At 41.1% G+C, this 21,380-nt stretch overlaps 1 protein-coding gene across 2 annotated transcripts; it reads left to right on the top strand.

The window, feature by feature from the left end:
* The first annotated feature begins 945 nt into the window (after window positions 1–945).
* On the top strand, window positions 946–20,732 carry ret (ret proto-oncogene receptor tyrosine kinase). 2 transcript variants are annotated; one of them, XM_046402604.1, is made up of 20 exons: window positions 947–1,274; window positions 10,894–11,139; window positions 11,369–11,662; window positions 12,077–12,315; window positions 12,452–12,647; window positions 12,777–12,976; window positions 14,108–14,390; window positions 14,694–14,825; window positions 15,290–15,400; window positions 15,534–15,647; window positions 15,790–16,034; window positions 16,123–16,270; window positions 16,390–16,497; window positions 16,581–16,795; window positions 17,098–17,220; window positions 17,308–17,378; window positions 17,727–17,864; window positions 17,977–18,076; window positions 18,715–18,862; window positions 19,753–20,732. In XM_046402604.1, exons 1-20 carry the CDS (start codon window positions 1,208–1,210, stop codon window positions 19,908–19,910), a joined length of 3,336 nt encoding a protein of 1,111 aa, XP_046258560.1. In that variant the 5' UTR covers window positions 947–1,207; the 3' UTR covers window positions 19,911–20,732. The 2 variants fall into 2 exon arrangements, with proteins under 2 accessions (XP_046258561.1, XP_046258560.1); XM_046402605.1 differs by having other exon boundaries at window positions 946–1,274; window positions 18,715–20,732.
* Window positions 20,733–21,380: the final 648 nt, after the last annotated feature.

Genomic DNA, 21,380 nt, shown 5'->3' with positions numbered 1-21,380 from the left:
TTGTTTGAGCCCAGTTGGTACAAATAAGACAAAGACAGCAGGCACACAAAGAATCACTGCGGTGATGCTGTGTTTTCTTCCACTTGGTGGAAATTGCTGGAGCTCCAGAGGAACCCCACGGTCCTCTTGGCAGCCCAGCGAGCTCCAGTGTTTTTGCTCCATGCAGAGACATTGATTGGAGAGCGATTGCTGTGCGAGTGACTGGTGTCTCGCCCTGAGGCTGCAGCAATGCATCACTCCACACTATCCAGTCACAGAGAAATCCCTCAGAGTAACACAGCCTTCAGCCTCGGACACACACTCACCTGAAAGGGGAAAGGTCCCACAGACCAGAGTCACACAGCTGGTCTTACAGCAGATAGCTGATTTTGTTCTGGCACCCAAAGCATCATTTGTGAGCAGATAAAGTGGAGGGGGCTGCCAGTTAGTGGTGAAGAGTTAGTGATCTCCTGTTTAGAGCTGCAGCTCAGAAGTGAAATAGTTCATTATTTAGCTAAAAACTCTTTCCACCTCCCACTGGCAGGAGTTCACTGTTTGCTGGGCCGCTGATTGAAACCTCAAATTTCACGTTTTAAGAAACGTTTGAGTCCAGTGAAGCACATATTCTGTCACTAATGCTATTGGGTGGGGTTTTGTGAAACACGCCAAAATAAAATTCATACATTAATGATTACAAGGCTGTTATAACGACACAGAGATTAAAATCAACACACCTGATACCCATCTCAAAAAAAGGAAAAAGAAAAAACAGTGCCTGTACCTTTAAAATGCGCCATTACACATTTAATGATAATTGCTAATAATTTTTCCCCCGCAGAGTGTTAATGAGATGACTGACCCGCTGTTAAATTATGCTCTTAAATTTCCTGTAGATGCTGTGCCGCCTGCTGCTGCGGAAGCAACGGGGCAGTGAAGTAGTGAAGCGTTGAGCTTCCTCCTCCTCCTCCTCCTCCTCCTCCTCCTCCCCCCTCTCACCCCCAACGGCCAGCCAGCCGGAGAGCCCCGCAGCAGCCACTGGAGCCGCACACATCAGCCCGTCTATGGGACACTGAGGACTTCATCTGGCTGCCCGGAGCCGCTGGTTTATTCAGCGCCTTCGCATTATTTCATCGCTTCGAGTTTTGTAATTCTTCGCTTTAAGGAACTTTTTTTTTTTTTTTTTTGAAGCTCATTTTCATTCAGAAACTTTCACTTATGGTTCGCGATTATGGGGACAAGTTGTGGTTTCTCTCGGGGAAACATCGTGCTGCTGCTGCTGCTGCCGCTGCTGGACGGTAAGGTTCATCATCAGCTGTATCGTTAAATACATGTTGCACTCCATTGTGGCTTACTTACCTAGAAAAGATAGGACTATTTATGTTAAAAAATAAAATAAAAATAAAAACTCTCTAAATGTTAACCCTGAGCAGAAAATTTAAAAATGTAATTTTTTTGTACACTTCTTCTCTGCTGCCCTGTTTTAGACATCATCAGCATCAGTGTTTCTTTAAAGCATCTTCTTCAGCTCTTATTTGTGGTATGAGCACAGCAGGAGCTAAAATAGTTTTTTTTGTTGGGATGCACTTGAAATTCACATAATTTGCAAATCCATGCAAAACTGACAACCCAACAAATAAAAAACAAAAACAGCTGAAGAGAAAATGGAGAGAAACGGAGAGAGCAGAGATTTCGGAGCTGCCACAAACAGAGCCAGTGGACCTGAAGTCTAGAGGGCAACCGACAAACACATACACACACACACACAAACAAGAAATTGGCTGCTCATGTGTAAAGCTAAACTGCAACATTTTGGAAACTGAGTTTTAAGGCTTTTCTAAGAAGTATCTGAAAGTGCACCAACGCAGTGCCAGCTCTGTTCCATGCTGCAGACTTGCATTGTGCGCTGGTTGTTATTTGTGGTATGTCACATTGGGACCTGGAGTCAAATGAATGCAGCCATATATCATAATATTATAATCCCATTCGCAATCCCACAGCCCAACTGTACCAACACTGTCCTCACATGCGGTCTATATTTAAAGTGTCTCTCATAGCTCAGGAGTGTGCAAATCTCAGTGTGCTGCGAGCATGTCAGATGTGATGCTTGGACAAATATAGGCCATTGTGTGGGATTCCTGAATTTGTTTTTGGATATACAACCAGTCTTAACAGAGGTTACCATCAGTGCTTTCATCAGGGCTGTGGGTTGTAAAAGTAAGATTATCATGACAGTCTTTTAGTGGAATTGAGCTATGAAGAAGGTGTTAATTTTCATATGAATGGCTCAGTGCTGTTTCATGGCTGCAAAAGCGGGCTTTTAAACTACGGCCCTACGTAATCACCCAAGGGAGCAGTTCCCTGCAGTGTTGTTAAAATGATAAATGAAAATTTTAAGGTGTCATAGTTGTATGTAATGCTCTCTTGTTTTTACCGTTACCGCAGACAGCGTAGTTCTCGGTGCACAGGGGCGTAGAGATGTAGATTCACATCACACTTCCAGTAGATGCTCCTGTCATGCAGCCTACATACATTGTTCTGCATTTATTGTTCCTGAAGCAGGCATTTCTCCTGATATTTATAGATGAAGCCAGTTGCTGTAGTTCGATTTCATGTGTCAAGGACGTGATGGCAATTAAATGGGTGCTGAAATCTACACCCTACGCCCCTCACCTGCCCGTTTGTTGCAACAAAAGACCTCCACTTGTTCAGAGAGGAGAAGGAGCGAGCTGCAGGCAGGTGTGCAGCAGCTGCTCCTATCTCTGGGCAAACACTGGCTGTTTGTTTTCTTTAGGAAAATATCGTCTGTTATACAAGTGCATACACCGTTCGGTTTGCAGGTCCAGCATTAACTACTCTAAAAAAGACACATCAGGTTGATTTTGCTGTACATGTTCGAGCTGATGATTTTGTCTCACTGACTGCTGACGTCATTAGCAACAGCCTGTTTCCATTACCAGAGTTATTACCATAAGAGTTATTAAGTAAGCAAATTAGTTTTAGAAATTTGTCGGCCCTCATCTTTTAAGTAATTAATCATGCTGTAATACACTTTTTACATCACATCACGTCTTATTTGAGTTTTCATCAGCCCATAGTTGCATTTAATATTTGTTAGAATCTGAATGGTTGTCATACTTTTGTAGCACCTTACTAAATGTTTGGTAATTCATATCATCAATGTTTCAAGTTACAAGTTTCAAGTACTGATGAGTTCAGTGTTTCTTGCTGAGGTAATCAAACAAAGGAAATTGGCAATCAGAGTTCACAATAAGATTAATCAGCTTTTTTAAATGTGGCTTTGTTTAGAGTTAAGTAGAAGAAGTAATGCAGTTCTGTTCATAAATCAGGGTGAACTGCAGGCTGGAACCTCACTTTGTTTATGTGGTTTGAGATTTTGGAGTTGGTTGTAGTTTGGATGTAAAATGTTCTTTTTACAGTCACGATTGAGAAGATTTTAGGCCCTAAAATCTTTGGGTCAGTCATGGCTTTGGTAAGATTTGAGATCTGTGAAAAGCATTTGGACTTTGATGTGCCTCCGGAGAGATTTAGGAAATTAGTTTTGATTTGTTTGATTTGTTTTTCTAAAGGCAGGCCAACTCATGAGTTCTCATACACTAAAGAAATGAGGAAAGCTTACGGGCTGGTAACATCACAGAGGTGAACCTTTCGTGACCTGGTGAAAGCCTTTACTGAAATTAACCAAATTCTCTTAACAGACACTTCTGTGTAATCCATCACTTCCCACAGATGTTTTCACATAAAAGCATCGATCCGTTTATCTTCCACAATGACCTTGCTACTGTAGCTTCGATCCTGCTTCGCCCTCTGACCTTTGAAACCTTAACAAAGCACTGATCTCCAGTGATGACCCCAACATCCCAGAGGAGGCCATGTTTGCAGCCTCTTTATCTGCTCCTCTTTCTTCTTGCATTAGAAAGATCATTTTCATCAGCATCTTTTGCTTTTGAGTAGGACCAGAGCAATAAATCTCATTTGTTACATGCAGCTATTTGATTTAGATCCTTATTACAATATGTGATTTAGTAAAACTTCTTCTGTGTTGTGCTGCCTATGGATGCATTATAAATCTTGTCAATTCTCTATTTTTGCTGTCACTAAGTCTCTTTTAGTATAATTGGAAAATGATACAAGTTGTTTGCTGCAGAGTTTATCTATAATTGTGTAGCGTTGCTTCTTTTTGCATCTTAGGAAGAAAAACTTGAATTCTCTTTCTATCAATGCTGGTATAAACAAGCAAAAAGAAATCATTTGGTTACTTGTCTGTTTACTGATTTGTAAAAAAAAAAAAAAAAAGCCACATCTTAAGATGAGACATAAAACCACAACCATCTGGACTCAAATTTCCTCCACCAATCCCACCCTGTCCCTAATGGAACAATAGGCTAATGCTAATGCTAAGAAAGTTATCCACATGGTTTACAAGTAAATCATAAAAGAAGTTAATGAGCAGCTGTAAACGTGCCACAAATACAGCGGATACTATATGGGACAGTCATGAAGTTACTTGATTCCTCCGAGTTTCTGCAGGATCAACATCACGATGCAGCAGTTTCAGCCTTTCAAAATCTGACATTTCGACTTGCAGTGATAGCTCCTCCTTTTGCCAGTTTTTAATCACAAAATATTGGCCAAAGTCATCATCCCATTAAGTTTTTGACCAAAATGGACCCGTGTCCTTTTTCTGAAATATCATGGCTGATGGAGGGACACCACCCACTTACTTTTTACTTCCATTGCCAAGAGTCTTAATCACAACCTCAAACTCTGGACTGTTGCTTCTTCTGCTGCTGGCTCTACATGGATGCTGTTCCTACCTGTCAAAGCTCTCAGCCTGATCTTCTCGTCAGTTCGGGGTCACACTTGCCTCTCATGCACGAGTAGAATCTAATTTGCTGTGGTGAAAGGACAAGGAGACATTGATTGAAATTTTGCCCCCTGGGCATTTAGTCCTCTCGCTTCACAGGGGTCTTGACAAGTTATTTTCCAGTCACCTAGTGGTGCACATTGTGTTTGACCCATCATTTACAAGAATGAACCAAACAAAGAAGGAGCTCAGCTCATTTGATTCCACATCATGGAATCGTGTGATGCTGCACAACAAGATGCGGATTAATGTATTTTGCGGTTCTTGCAGTTTTGTGGTGCTAAATGTACCACATTTAAAGGTGGCAATATAATTTGAAAATGAACTATAATTACTGTTAAAATAAGTTAACAATTTGACAGATTTGCCAAATTTGCTCAAAATTTAAACCTTGCTACTGCTTGTCAAAAAGAGAATGCTGCTGCTTACTGCTCGTCCACCAGCCCCACCCTGGCATTACTCATGTCCATTTGTTTGATCCTTTACTTTACTGATGCGGGCAAACAAGTTGGAAATTATTTTTCCACTGGCCTTTCACTTCCAGCGCCACCTGCCAGTGCCAACCGCTCTGAAAGCTTCACTTCCATTTGTGCTAAGATCAGCGTCCTTCACTCTCTGCCATAAAGCAACCTCCATCCCTTTGTTTCCATACTGTAATCCATCAGATTCACCGTAACACCTGATGTGGTGAGACACTGTGTAACACCAATCAGGAGCTAATGGTACTACTCACCTCAACAGTGCTGTTTTTAGCTGAATGTCTAAGGTGAATGTCTATGAATTAAAGTGGTAAAGATGTAATGATGTTAAAATGCCACATATAGAATTCTTAAAGTGGAGTCCTTCGAATAATATATTTTATTCGCTGGATTTTATCCATTTCATCAGCACAACAGAACTCTGGATATGACAACAAAAAAGTTTAATATGCAATATGTGTATGGTAACATACTGCCCACATATACCTGTTTTCAGTCATGTTAACGATGTGGCTCTATTAATGTTACTCTATCAGGCGTGACTTTGGTGTGTACTAAATATGGCAACAATCACTGGATGGGCTGCATGGAAAATCATGCCTTGACATAAACATGATCACCAGAGTCTCGCCTAGGCCTCACACCACTGCTGTCCCATCCTCCTCCCGATCAGAAAGTCAACTCATTTACATAGAATTTCAACGTAGTGTGAAATGTAGATATGTTGATATGGCACATATGAAGCATACAATCCCAACTTTTTATTCTGGCAGCTGGCCTCATAGTGTGTAAGTAGACCGGAGCAGCTTCACAGAGCCGCTATCTCAAATGAAGGCTTTTTGGCAGGCTGTGAAAGATCTGTTTCTTTTGGCAATCCTTGTACAAATTTGCTTTATTTGGGTGCCGTTAGTACAAACAAATGTAAAGATAAATCATTTACAAATGAGCATGGAAATCCCGTAATTATCTAAATCAGTCATCTATTAAGCTGAATGAAACCTGTGTCAGTGAACTGTTTCTGCAACTTAAAATGACTTTACTGTATTTTGCCACAGGCAGCTAATGTTTCTGCCTACTTCTGTGCACATGCAGTGAATGTAATGGCCTTCTACCACTGCTGTAATGAGGATAGAGATGTTTTATCAAAGCAGTCTAATGACTACTGCATCAAACTCATTCTGGAGCTCCATGATGTACCACATGTTCAATTTTTGATGCGACTGTCATTCCCACAGGAATTCTCAAACTGAATTTGTACTTGCAGCTAATCCCCGAGGAGATGTTCTATTAGATTTCTTGATGACTGATGAACACGGTTCGCTGGGTCTCAGCTATTGTATTCTCAGAGGGCTAATTGGATTACACTATGGGCTAATTGATTATTATGTTACGGTATGTATCACAGTAAACTGGCTAATCTACCTGGAGCCTGACTACCTCCTCCTTTGGACTGAGATCAGATATCATGTTACTCTGATGAAAAGTTTGATGACTGTGTCATCATAACAGGAAATGACTTTGTTTCCTTATTACGCCTCATTGTTTCGAGATTAAAAGCATCACAATCAGGACCATATTAAATCTGGGTTCTTGATCCAGTATGGTATGACAAAGCAATCACACACACTAGCACAGGAAACCAAGAGGGAAAGATTTCAAAACATTATGATCAATAATAGCTTTCAGAAGTGGAATTATAGCTCAATGTGCAGCTTTTTAGTTAATTGAATCCTTGAAGAGAACCATGCTCATAACTGTCACGTCTTTGGAAGTGGAGTAATCATGATAGGTTTCAGAGTGATTATGATATTTATTGTATTCATAGCACCATGATGTAACTTGGTGAAATGCTCCGTAATGGTGCTGGCCACGGCTTCTTAATGGAGTATTTGAAAATGTGGATATTGATTGACTAAATTTTGGAGTGTGTGTGTGTGTGTGTGTGTGTGAAATTAAACCCATACAGTAGATGTAATAATCCTGTGACCGTGCAATCAAACAAGTGGGTCCATATTATGTGCAACAGAGATGATTGCATACATGTAGCCATCAGCTTTTCTACCCCCATCTGTCTCATCAGTGGAAAACAATCAGCATCACTGTTGATTAGTACGGTTATTGATCGGTCTGCTGCCAGATACATGGCCTTTCCAATAGGTCGTTACCAGGGACAGATGCAGCGCACGTTGACCTTGGGAGAGAAAGGGCACCGGGCTGAGCTCTCACAGCAGGAGCTTCAGCCAATAAGCAAGATTAGCGAGAGAATGAATCATACAGCTTCATCACTTTTCCTGGTCTGTCATGCTGCTGACAAGGATGCTCAGTGAGGACGTCTGGGTGAGAGATCCACGTTTGGTTTCACTCAGAGGGAGATTCTCACAGGTAGATTAGCAAGCCTGTTGGTTAGTCTAGCACATGAGCTCATGGCTGGTAAATCTATCAGTCAAAGCACGCAATGAGCTAATTGAGTTCCTGTCTTTGTCTGGGACGACGGAGAGGGCGTCCTACCCTATCAGCTATGACCAGTCCTAGACACCCTTGTGGTCTGTGGCTGACTGAGCGCATGGTTTCAGATTTTGTGATGAGCTTGTGTCCTTTTTGTCCTTCCACAGTTAAAATATAAAATCGGACACAGGCCGCCGTTAACTCAAGGAAACTGCATTTGCCAGAAGGCTGCCAGGAAGAGCGTCTATAGATGACTGAGAGGGTTTTCCAGTGATGTTGTTCTATGCAGACAAGTGACGTATGACTTCAATTTCACTGTCCACTCAGCAGTACATGATATCTATTGTAAACATGGATTGCTACAAGAGTCCTCCTGTTCAAACACTGGCTTTGTTTGCAAAAATACTTAATCCGGATTTTGAAGAAATGACGAAAGTGTATGTGGCAGCTCAGCATCAGCTTTATAGATGTTTGATGGCTGTAACAGGTCTTTTTATGGTGGTAATGTTTACACACTTTTAGTTGTGGGAGGTCAAGGCTGTTAGAAAAACAGCTTATTGTCCCTGTGTATATCAGAATATGAACGGAGCGTCTTGAAGTGTTCTCAAGACATAGAACTGAGCTGAAACCTGTACTGCATCTTTTATTTATAAAATCATTATGCGTGCACAGTCATAAGAGGTGAAATGTCATTAACATCTGTATTTCCGTGGCTCTTGTGCATCATTTAGTGAAGGTAATGAGTCATGCTTTTCGAAAATCTTCATCATGATTTCACAGACCAAAAATGCCATTTGCTAAGAGAGGCCTGCTTGATCCATTCAATTAATTAGTTTTGATATAAACTGCTTGCTTTCTGTTGGCCTCAGTCCTGGAGAGAAATTGAATTTTGAATGATATAAACAAATTGTGTTGCATGGGGTCCGGCCACCATGGCTTTGAGCCAAGCCTAGCATTCATAAATGTGTTCAGCTCCCTCTGGTTAACACGCTGGACCCTCTAGTCTTATTTGTAGAACTGCTGTCATCTGCTCTGTTTGATTCATGACGGTGTCATGTGTAAGATATCTGTGGATTAAATTAATTTGCTTTATCTAATCAAGAACTGTAGAAAGTGGGAATATTTTTCTAGCTTGTTAAAGATACAAATGAATCCAGGATCTTTAGCATATTATCAAATTAGAGCAGACATCAGGCTAATAATATACTACGATAATGATTAAGCATCAGTTTTTTCCACTCTTTCCAGTCCAGTGTCAGTAAGATAATGGCGCCCTCTCATGGCCATTTTAGGCTACAGATTGAGACCCACACTGAGATTATGTTATTTCTTCATATCTTATTTCCTCTACAAAACTTTGTATTTTTTTGATCCTGCAGCTCCTATGTGTCACTACTGTAGTTAACTCCAGGACATTCAGAGTGCATGTCTACCTGTTGTACTACTAGTAAGGCTTTTCATCCATTAATTCTGTTGTTTTTGCACCCCAAGGTCTCACAACCATTTTATCACTGCTACTACCACGACTGCTTCTTTTTATTAAACAGGACAACTTTTTTTAGGCCAAACTGGCTCATCATCGGGTCCAGAGCAGATGTGTCAAACAACCTCAACTGTAAATAGTCTTAGTCCTTCTGGTCGGGTTTGAAATATACTCCTTGATGTCTTTCATGAAATTCAACTCAGTTAAAAACTGAAAGAGTCACCTGAATTAACCTAAATTTAATTGTGGGTAAACACCACATCCATTAGTGCAAATCGTTTCTCTTTTCTCAGATGAATTTTCAGATTTATCCTCACATACCTCAGAAAGAGTTAAACAAACATAAAACTGATGAATGAGTTATTAGACTACCTGCTTTTTATGAACTAATGTAAATGAGAATTCTCGTTTTATTTTGTTTCAATATTTTCATGTTTTTTCAATCCTTGGCTCTATGTTGTTTTTCCTAGTTATTGTTAAATATATTCTACCTTTTGATTGGGCCAGTTGACACAAACAACAACAGCATTCTTTTTAAAAAATCCATTCGTAAGAATATGAACATCTGTATACCTAACACAGAGAGTGCTCACACCATAAACAGAAGAAACAAGATCTCACAAACCTCAGCCAAAAGGCCTCAAGACATTTTTCAAGCCTGCTCCTGCTGGTTTTAATTTGGCTGTGATAGACCGAGCAAATGATAAAAATCATCTTCAAAATCTGATTCATGAAACTGACTCCTGCCATCCCAAGCAGGATTAACAAACAAGTAGCCTGCTGTTTGTTTTTGCCCCTGAAACACTTTTAATAAAAAGGGCTGCAGCCTCCCTGGGTGTATCTCCATCCTTCAGGAAGGACGGCCGCATTTTATCCATCAGCTCGGCCTCCTGTCATCTAACCCCCGCAAAATTAGATCAATGTCTGAAACCAGAGCCGAGGCCTCAACTGCACCAACAGAAATAGAAAATCTAGTTTTGCTGTCTGCTAATGACATTAGTGCGTTCCCTAAATGGTCGCCCACCGTCGTCAAAGAGGAACATAACAGGGATATAATTACAGGAGGAACACTCACATCTCCATTTTCCTGTAAAACACACAGCCTGCAGTCACTCTTTATGGATTGCCTCAACACACATGTATACATACACACCCCTCTGGCAGGTAATGATTCATTTCTCTACCGTATCGTGTTCTCCTTTCTAATTAATCTTTCCAAGGTGAACACAAGGAGAATCGGAAACCACATGGTTATTGACCAGATGAGAAATTCATTAAAAGAGCTGTATAAGTGTCATTTGAGCCCTCCTTTCAATTTCCGCTTAGGGAAGCAATGAAAGACATATCAGAGATGGAAAAAACTGAACCTGTCATATTCCATGTATGTGTTAATGTCCATTCAGTAACCAGACAGCATTGTCAGTGGGTATTGTCCCCACAGTTAAATATCCAGAAAGAGATGTCTGATAACGTCTGCTTTCCTGCTCTGTAATAAGACGGCATGTCAGCAGTAATGTCAGGCCTTATTTTTCAGTTGTCATAATGTTTTCCCTAAAGGGAATATAACCAGACTCACTTGTCTCTTTTTTAACAACTGGTTATTTAATGTCTTCGTCCTACAGGAGCGACGGGGCTGTACTTTCCTCAGAATGAGTACATTGAGACGGTGTATGTTGGCCAGCTGGCAGGGACGCGGGTCCTCCAGGTCCACGCCATGCTGGACAGCGACTCTGAGCGACCACATTTCTACTTGTGCTGGACAAGCGCTCTCAGACGTCCTGCCTACAGCTCCTGGTTCACCCTGGACGTCAACACTGGAATACTGTCCTTGAACAAAACCCTGGAGGAGAGTGACTTTGCCTTTCTAAGTGAGTTGGATACAAGCATTTTAATGGTAATGTATGGTCCCATTTCAGTGCCAGGTGTTCTCTATACATGAGAGTAACTGAGGCTCTTGGTGTTTATGCTCTTTGCATACTAATAAGGCTCCTGCCTTCAGGATGATAATGTAATTACATACTGGCAGAAAGAGCTCAGTCATCAGAAACAGCACTGTCTGGGATTAAAAATTTTTTCTTTGGCTCTGTGTCTCATCAGATCAACGCTCATGGTCTGTGAAGAAGTTGTTCCTGCATGCCGTGGTGTTACCTAAATTCACCAAGAAGGCCCAGTGCAACAACAGAAACTCCCCTCGGATCATCCTGGACTTTGTGAATGCCTCGATGCCTCAGTGTGCTCAGACAGATATGAAAGAACTATGCTTCCCACACAGAGACACCTCCAACCCCCACATCATGGAGAACAGGTTCCCCGGGGCCCTACGGCAACTTCGACGTCTCACCAGACTCAATGTTTGCCCCAACTACACCATCTCATACAATGTGGAATCAGGTTGGACAAATTAAAGGGAGATTTTATAACACCTTTCGTTGTAAGAAGAAATAAAATGCCTCTTATCTTCATAAGTGATAAAATGTACCAGTGCTCAGTTTCAGGGGTTTTGCTGCTACAGCATTTCTTAATCTGGTATGTCCAGTAGCTTATTTTGACTAATTTTAGCTAATGATTGAAAACCTTAGGTAAATATTGCTGTATAACACACAGTGCTGAGTCACTTTTCTGATTGTATGACTCTTTTCATCTTTTGCCACTGTTACAGTAGTTTAATGTTGTAGCTAAATGCTATTGTCCCACTTGTATCCACAGTGGGAGCTGTTCAGCTTAAGTGAGAAGGCTTGGCTGCTGCAGCTGCAATGGCCGCAAGCACATACATGTCTGATTTCTGATTTTTGTTCATGTCTGCAGATACCCCGGCACCATTTGCTGTAAATGAGAACACCACAGAGCTGGTGGTGACTGCTGCACTGGACCGGGAGGAGAGCGAACGCTACAGACTCCTGCTGGTTTGCACAGTCCGGACAGAAACGACCATCACCAAGGTGGAAACTTCACTGGATGTTTTTGTCAATGATGAAGATGATAACGCGCCATATGTGAATGGAACGGACACAGCAAATATTATCATCAGCTTCAATCGAACAAAGGTGGGAACACAAATATCACACTGATCAGAGCAGTTTTGATTGATTTATAGATGCAGTGCTGCCTTATTTTTTCTTATTTACATCAGCATCAAGCATTGATTTACATCACATTTCTCACTTTCACATTTTTTCCTAGGGTGGCTCTTTTGGCTCCTTGTTGGTCTTTGACAGAGATTTAACCCCCATCTATCCCATAGACCAGAATCACAATAAGTATGTGGGGACCTTGCTCAATAGTGACCCATGGATAAAAGACACCTTTGACATAAGAGGCACCTTCACTGAAAAGAAAGCTGCTGTTGGAGGCATTCGAGAGACTGTCCATGACTATCGTAAGTAATCCTGAGGCTTCTGAATTTCATCTGTCTGCATGAACACTGTGATGACACATATATGTGTATATGCATGCATATATATGATACATATGTGATATAGAGATACACATTTGCCCCTTGTTTTAGAGCTTGTCCTGAAGAGGAACCTGTATGTGACTGAGAATGGCACCCTGCAGCTGAAGTACCGGGTGAATGACACCACCTATCCCGGCTCAGAGGGAACAGTGGTGCTGTACTTCAATGTCACCATCTTACCAGTCAACATCCACTTCTCCAACATCACATATGTTTTCACAGTGATGCGCAGAGCGTCTTTATATGCACAGGTACTCATGAGTATTAAACATACAAATTTATAACTCTGTCTGCTGCCGTTAAAAGAATAGAGAGGCATTTTTTTCAAACCAGTCATTGTAGTTGTTCCTAAAGGGAAACAGTTCCAAAACCCTAGAAAAGTCAAACGAGAAGCAATGTAAGGAAATTCATTAAAGTGACATTTTCTTTATGTACTTTCTCCTTATTCATCTCTTGTTCTTGCTAAAGCATTGTTTTAGGCTGCTGGTACTTGTACCAACATAGATTTTGTCACTTTAAATTATTGGCCAGTGTAAGTGATGGAATACAAAATCCGTAGTCTTCATTCTGGGCAACAACAGGTTTATGAGGCTTCAGCTCTCATGCAAATCAATCTATAAGTTCTGTAGGCTCTTTAGTTCACAATCCCCTCATTGTGTTTCAACAGACTGTGTTTTCATGTTGAACTGTTGTGGATGAATAGTAAGACAAAGAGAAGACCTCAAACTAAAAATAATTGTAGGTACCTGATGTTCCTTTCTGGGGGATCAATAAAATATCATCTTAACTTGAATGTGATGTTATAACTTTGGAAACTGTTTGATTTACCTAACTCTGCCATGGGTCATTATGTACTCTTAGTCAGGAGGATAAATGCAAAATACCACCATCATTCTTATTAATGTACACTATGCATCACATGATCAAGCAAAGCTATCAAAGCTATTAAAGACCACAAATGAGAATGACTTGAATTGGCAGCTTTATTTCCCAACAGTTTTATAAAATACTCTTAATATATATTCAGCAGTTCATTAACCTGTATTAATGTCACTGATTGACTGTGGCCACAAGTGCAACATGTTTCAAAATTTTGATGCTGCAGTGATTTTCTACCCCAACAAGAGGATTTTCAGATTGAACTCTGAAGATTTATACAGTGTTAATTTTGTCCACCATACAGAACCCATAGTGCTGACTCACTAAACATACTGAGAGACTGCCACCTGCTGGCTCAGTAGCAGAAGAAATAACCCAGTAACTGTAATTCATCAGTCAGTATCTCTGAAATACAGCAGTCCATAAAGGCTTTTGCGTCATGTCAGCCTTTATCTTAAATCACTATTCATCATTCAGATTATTGTTTTTTCATCTCCTCACAGGTCGGCAGAGTCTGTGTGAAAAACTGCCAGCAATTTGATGGCATCAGTGTCACATACCGGCTCGAGCTGCCAGATAGGAATATGTCTGCTGACGTGCTGTCCTGCTACACAGCCGTGAGCATCACCCAGGCCCCGGATGAGATGTGGGGGCTGCTGTATGTGAATGACACGAAGGTGCTGCGCAGGCCCGAGTGCCAGGACCTGCAGTACCTTGTTGTGGCTCAGGAGGAACACACACAGTGGGAGACCAGCACGCAGATTCACATCATACTAGATGGTCAAGGTGAGGCTGTCAGCCAAGGTCCTCTTTAGATTCTTCACATCATAATCTAATATGTGCTAATCTTTCATCTACATTGACAAACTGCCCACGGTATGTTCATGTTTAGAGGCAGAAGATCTTTCATTAGTTTGCCCATTTTCTCTGGATACAGTGATCTCTTGCTGCTATTTTGTGGTGTTGAATTCCGAACTAATTCAGCACCACCACAGGCGCACATGTGTAGAGTCTTTTCAAAAGATTTTTTCCTTCTCACAGATATCTTTCAAAGATTTGGTTATGTGTGTTTTTGGCACTGTTACATAGCAAACAAGGCCAGTCAGGAGAGCCAGCAGTTCCTGTCCTGTGCAGAAAACAGACGGCGAGGAGACTGTGAGTCTGTGCAAGGCCTGGGGGCGACAATGGGAAGATGCCAGTGGAGGCAAGGCAGTGTGGAAGGTGCATTTTATTTAACAAACTATAAACAAATATCATATTATAATATCAATATTTTTTGTATATGTTACACCTGGGAACTATGACCATAGTTAGACCTTGGAGTAATTTATCCACAACCAAATTAGGCCACCGCTGTGAACGTGTTTCCCTCTGTGGTGTTACTGGAACAAATTAAAGGACCAGAACCAGCCTGTGTATCCTCCTCAGTAACATCCTTTTTGTCACAGGAAACAACAAGAGTAATGGAAAATGTGGTCTTAATTTTGCTAAATACCAGCACTAACAACACCACTTGATGGCTAAAGAAAGTCTCCACAGTGATGTATTTCTGTTTCAACTGCTATGTTTTCCACTTTTAAGTACTTAACTTCGAGCTAACATCAAAACGACTAACCAAACCTCAACTTTATTTGTCATCTAGTAATGTTCTGCCACTTAGGTTTTGTTTTGTGTTTACATTTCAGGAATAACTAGAAATTACTCAACCTGCTCTCCTGACTTGCGCACATGTCCAGATAGCTTTTGTGATGCGGTTGAAAGCAAAGATGTGTTAATATGTCCACAAGACTGTACAAGTAAGAAACACGTACCTTGCTTTGTTTTTATTGCACTGATGAATTTTTTTACACAAATTTAAAGATGTACAGCATCACATATAAATCTGTAAATAAGACCACTTCATTGCTCACCCTTCATTTGTCTGTGTAGAGGTCTCGATTATCGGCGGTCATGACCGAGGCTTGAGGAACGGGATCCAGGCTGGTCATGGAACCTGCTACTGCTACTCTGGAAAATGCTTCTGTGAGGAGGAAACTGCTGAGGGTGAGTTGTCGAAAATCAACGTCAATAATGTGGCATTCTGTCTCCAAGAGGTCCTACTTCATGTCATTTCAAGCGTGAACGAGATATGGATTGCTGATCCTTCTTGAAAAATGAAAGTGTTGTTCAACATGTTCTCCTCCAGTGGAGAAATGTGAAGACACATGTAAGACGATCATCGCCACGGTTCTGCTCCTCATCATCATCGTCTCCATCCTCCTGTCTTCATTCTTCATCCACCGGTACCACAAGAACTCCCCTAAGCCCCCGATTGCCTCTGCTGAGATGACTTTCCGAAGGCCTGCTCAGGCTTACCCTATCAGTTTCCCCGCCAACAACGTACGCCGGGGCTCGCAGGAGTCCATTGAGACCGATACCTTTAAAATACCTGTAAGCTGTCTCTTTCAGTCTGTCACAAACCTTTCTTCAGTGTAGCATGTTGAGCCAGATGAGAAATATTAATTTGTTTCTTCAACAGGAGGATCCAAAGTGGGAGTTTCCTCGTAAAAACCTTGTACTTGGCAAGACTTTAGGAGAAGGGGAGTTTGGGAAAGTTGTTAAGGCAACGGCATTCAGGCTGAAAGGAAAAGCTGGTTACACCACTGTGGCTGTGAAAATGCTTAAAGGTAAGACAAGCCAGACAGGGACCAGACAAGCTGGGGATGTAACGGTGATATATGAGGAGTGAATGTCTGAAGAGATGAATGGTTTCATCATTACAGTCCCCTCTTTTCCTGCATAACAGAAAATGCCTCCCACAGTGAGCTGCGTGACCTGCTGTCAGAATTCACTTTGCTGAAGCAAGTCAACCATCCGCACGTCATAAAGATGTATGGAGCCTGCAGCCAGAACGGTAAGTGCTCAAGTCCTCCTGCCAGCCTCTCTGACGGCATGTGTATCACACATGGAGTCTAAGTGCTGCATTTCTCTGAATAGGTCCTTTGTATCTGATCGTGGAGTACGCCAAATACGGCTCGCTCCGTAATTTCCTGCGTGAGAGTCGGAAAGTTGGCCCGAGCTACATGGGCAGGGATGCCAACCGAAACTCCAGCTACCTGGAGAACCCAGATGACAGGGCACTCACCATGGGTGACCTGATCTCCTTTGCATGGCAGATCTCCAGAGGCATGCAGTACCTGGCTGAAATGAAGGTATTTGACAAATTAGAAACAGTACAAGTGCTGAAAAAGTTTTATTTGTGCAGAGTGAATGAAGTTAAAGTACAAGCACTGACTATGAAGTGTCAGTTGAAGACATGAATTAAGTCAAAATGTCAGCTGATGTTAAGTCATGAAAGCAGTTGAATTGTCACTTGGCATGTTTTGGTTTTTTAAATTTCACTTGAAGGGGAAGAGCTGAAGCCCCCTCAAGTGTGTGAGCTGCAAGTTGTCAAAATGTCATTTGTTCGTGTAAGCACTGAAAGGCAAGTTAAGAGAGCGTTTTGATTCAACAGCTTGTCCACAGAGACCTTGCAGCACGAAATGTTCTCGTAGCTGAAGGACGAAAGATGAAGATCTCAGACTTTGGCCTTTCCAGAGACGTGTATGAAGAGGACTCGTATGTTAAGAGGAGCAAGGTGAAGAGACAGAAAATTACACACTTTGGCGTATTTACAAAAATCTTTTAAATAAGATTTAACAATCTTCTCTCAATCTTCTTCCAGGGCCGTATACCTGTTAAATGGATGGCAATAGAGTCCTTGTTTGATCACATTTACACAACACAAAGTGACGTGTGAGTACAGCCGTCAATTAAAGCGATTTATTTTGTCATGTTGGGAAATACACTTAAGAGTTAGATGAGAAGTCTCATCCCACTCTCATATCTGCATGATAAATGTAAAGCAGCTGCTTATCTTAGCTCAGTTTGGCTGTGTCCAAAGGTAGCAAAATATTCTTATCAACACCTCTAATGCTCACTGATAAATATGTTATGTCTCAAGCATTAAAGGTCAGTCTTGCCTCGGCAATTTAGCCAGAAAGGGTATATCACAGAATGTTTAACTCTTCCTTTAAGCTATTACACCAAACATTCTCTTAATTATTGAAATATTTTCTCATGAGCTTGTGTGTTGTCTTCCAGCTGGTCCTTTGGTGTGCTGTTGTGGGAAATAGTGACACTGGGAGGAAACCCATACCCAGGTATTGCTCCTGAACGCCTCTTTAACCTGCTCAAGACCGGCTACAGGATGGAGAGACCAGAGAACTGCTCGGAAGAAATGTGAGCTCCGTTCCTGCTGAGTGCAGTAACTGCCTTCCGCTCCAAGAAAATAACCACTGAGGGGGATTAAATGATACTCATTTCACTCACTGTAAAACTTGTTCCTCTGCAGGTATAACCTCATGCTTCGATGCTGGAAACAAGAATCAGACAAGAGGCCGACATTCTCAGACATCAGCAAAGAACTGGAGAAGATGATGGTGAAAAGTCGGGTATGGTGGAGCTATACAGTACATAAAACTAAAACTTCATATTCTTCCACAGCAGAGAAGTTATGGGAAGCTATTAATCAGCCCCTTTCTGTCCATTACTGGCTCACTTTTGACAAAGCTCCAGTGATGCATCACCGAGATCTGACTGTCAGATGTTAATATTTTTTGCTTTCCAGTCCTTTCGGGTTTGCAGCTGGCCCACAGTGAGCAGTATGTCATTTCTGCTGAACAACATGTACACTGCTTCGCTGTATTATCTGTCACTCTTCCCAAATACTTTAGATACCATAATTACTGTTTGAAGGACACTCTTAAAATGTGGCCTTGCGCAGTGTAATCACAGAGCATGTCAGTCAGGGTCCTGCTGTTGAGACTAAAAATATAGCCTTTAATGACATGGAATGCAGACATACCAGAATACTGCAAACTAATTCTTCACTGTTATCAAGGAGAGGCAGTAGGCATGTCACTTGATGTGAAGAATAGAAAGAATTGGTGCAAATTTCCCCAGGATTGTATCAATAGATGCAACCGCACTGCGTGTGTCTAGCCGTTAGCATGAGCACACTTGGCCTTAGTGTGCTGTGACTCCCCTCCTCAGTAATCAGCCTAATCACACCTTCATCTGCTCTTGTCAGGATTACCTGGACCTGGCTGCGTCCACGCCAGCTGATGCCCTGCTGTACGACGACGCCCTCTCTGAAGAGGACACACCACTAGTGGACTGTAATAACGCCCCTCTCCCTCGAACCCTCCCCTCCACATGGATTGAAAACAAGCTCTATGGTAGAATCTCCCATGCATTTACTAGATTTTAGAAAACAGGACACACAGCACAAGCTCTCTTTTTTGGCAACTTGTGATTGGCTTTTTTCTGTAGTCAAGTGTGTGTGTGACTGTGATCTAGGCATGCCTTTTGCTGATTATTGCTGACATATCTCCCATTTCATCGTAAATGAGAGGCTCAGTGAAAAAAAAAAAGATCTTGTGTCTTGACTGTTTTAGTTTATTTGGACCTGCTTCTAATGTACATGAATGCCGACCCAAAATACTGCATTTGTAAACACTGAATATACCTTCCATTCTTATTTATTTTGGCACTGTTCATGCTCATGCTTCATCTGCATCTTAATTGTAGATAGTCCATTTTTCATCCCATTACATTTCCATTGTCAACATTTCATTATTTGTTTGCATTGGAAGAAACTGTGTGTAACATTTGAAACAGGTCCTCGCTCAGTCAATCACTCAGTGTTGTTTCTTAATTCCAGATTGTCTTAAATCTCCTGATTTTCTAATGTATATTAGCTATTAAGCTATGATGATTTCACAATACTGAACAGGAAACAGTAAGGCTTTTGAAAGCAGCTCTCAGGTGACATTGGTTAAAAGTAAAGAACGTTCCAGACTAGTTAATTGTTGCCTTTCTTCATTTCTAAACAGTTGTAGAAAAGCACCCATAGGTCAAGTATAGGGCCATGACAAACATGATATGTGATATTTAATTTCACGTAAAATATAAATAAAATATACCAAATCAAAACATTACACCTCTGAGAGTCAACTGAGGACTTGTTTCAGTGACAGACACTGTGGAGTTTGATTTGAGAGCCTTACTGTCTGCACGCTGTTTATCTTTCACTGAGTGCAGAAAAATGATATGTTCTCGTTTTTAGGCATGTCATACCCGAACTGGCCTGAGAAGAGCCCGGTACCGCTCAACAGACATGATGCCACTAATCCAGTCTTTACAAGATATGCCAATGATAGTGTTTATGCAAACTGGATGGCTTTGCCCTCACTCGCAAAAGCTGTGGACAAGCTTGATAGCTAAAGACAAGCCAACAATGTAGAAAAGATGAGTAATTGGTAGATGTGTATATTTCTAAAAGGACTGTACATATACAATCTGATGCTAAAGTTGGTTCCCTTTTATTTCTGTTCCACGGGTGTTCAATGGGGTCTTTTTTTGCTGCAAAAGCAGCTGGATCACTACAGACCAAGCTTCATTCAGCTCTTCAGTATGTTAATTATTACCTCACGGGTCATGTTGGCCAAGTTGAACCACTGCATGACTATTGTACCAGATTGTATGCCAGTGTCAATGTCTTTTAAGTGCCTGTGCTGCTTCCACAATAGCCTCAATTTATTAATGTGCGACTGTGAAGCTCTTGTTCCAGCCCAGGAATTAAAGGGGACGTCTTTACTATCACCTGTTGTAGACAGCTGAGATTGAGAGGACAAATGCTGAACTCGTTCTGAAAATGTAAAGTTTCTACTTTAGAGGATTGTGCTTCTCAAATTGTCAAAGACCCATTTTGTGTTTCTCCCACAAGATGTTTCTAAACTGTTCTTGCCAAAGAAAAGTAACGCAGACATGTTCAGTGAACAGTTCTCTTGCCTTTGTTCTTGCTTTCTTTTTGTTTCTGTTTTTTTATGTATAAAATATCAGCTAGTGAGTGCAACTCCAGTGTAAAGGACATGAGACGTCATGTAGATTGTGACCATGTCCCATGTCAGACCACAGTTCACGTTTTGATTCACTGTAATGGCAATCTTTGTGGAAAAAGTATGATTATGTAAACTAATGAGTGCTATCATTGTTAAGTTGTTATTATTTGATTATGTTCCAATTAATAATAAACATTGAAAATGTGCAGCATGTCTGTTTGTATGTATGTCTCTGTGGTAAGCTTTTATATGTTGGTATTTTGTACAAAATACAACTTATTATTATTGTTATTATTATTACATCACAATATAGTGTTTAGCCTCAGTTCACCTCTGGACAGTGTGTTCAGAACACACTCCAGTTCTGAGTTTGTTGCCAAATTATTATCAGACATTTGCAGTAGTGTCTTTAGTGTGGTTGGTTCCAATATGTAGGATTTTTATAAGATTAAAATATATACACTGCAACGTTTTACCAGTCTACCCCTTCTTCCTTCATGTCTTCCATTATTAGGACTTTGAACACGCTGTAATTTTGAGGTGACAGCAACAGGTAAACTCGAAGTTTATCTGTCACTGTCACTGTTGACTACTCTTTGAAATACTATATCAGTATACGCCAGAAAACAAATAGAAAGAATAACATTTGTTTGAAATACTGATTAAAGTATCTCTGTGACAGACTGGTGACTCTGTGCTTCAGTGCTTTCCACATAATGCCTTCATGGATCGGCTGCAGACTTCAGTCACCCTTAATAGGAATTTATAATAATAACTAATAATAGAACGCAATGTGAACATTTCCTGGTTTACTTAATGCAGCATGGTGATAAAAGATCCCATGTTTGAACCC

This window comes from Scatophagus argus, chromosome 10 (genome assembly GCF_020382885.2).
Source record: "Scatophagus argus isolate fScaArg1 chromosome 10, fScaArg1.pri, whole genome shotgun sequence".
In the NCBI taxonomy this organism is placed as follows: Eukaryota; Metazoa; Chordata; class Actinopteri; family Scatophagidae; genus Scatophagus; species Scatophagus argus.
Note: the sequence above shows the minus strand (reverse complement) of the source record. Positions and strands in the feature narration are given on the sequence as shown.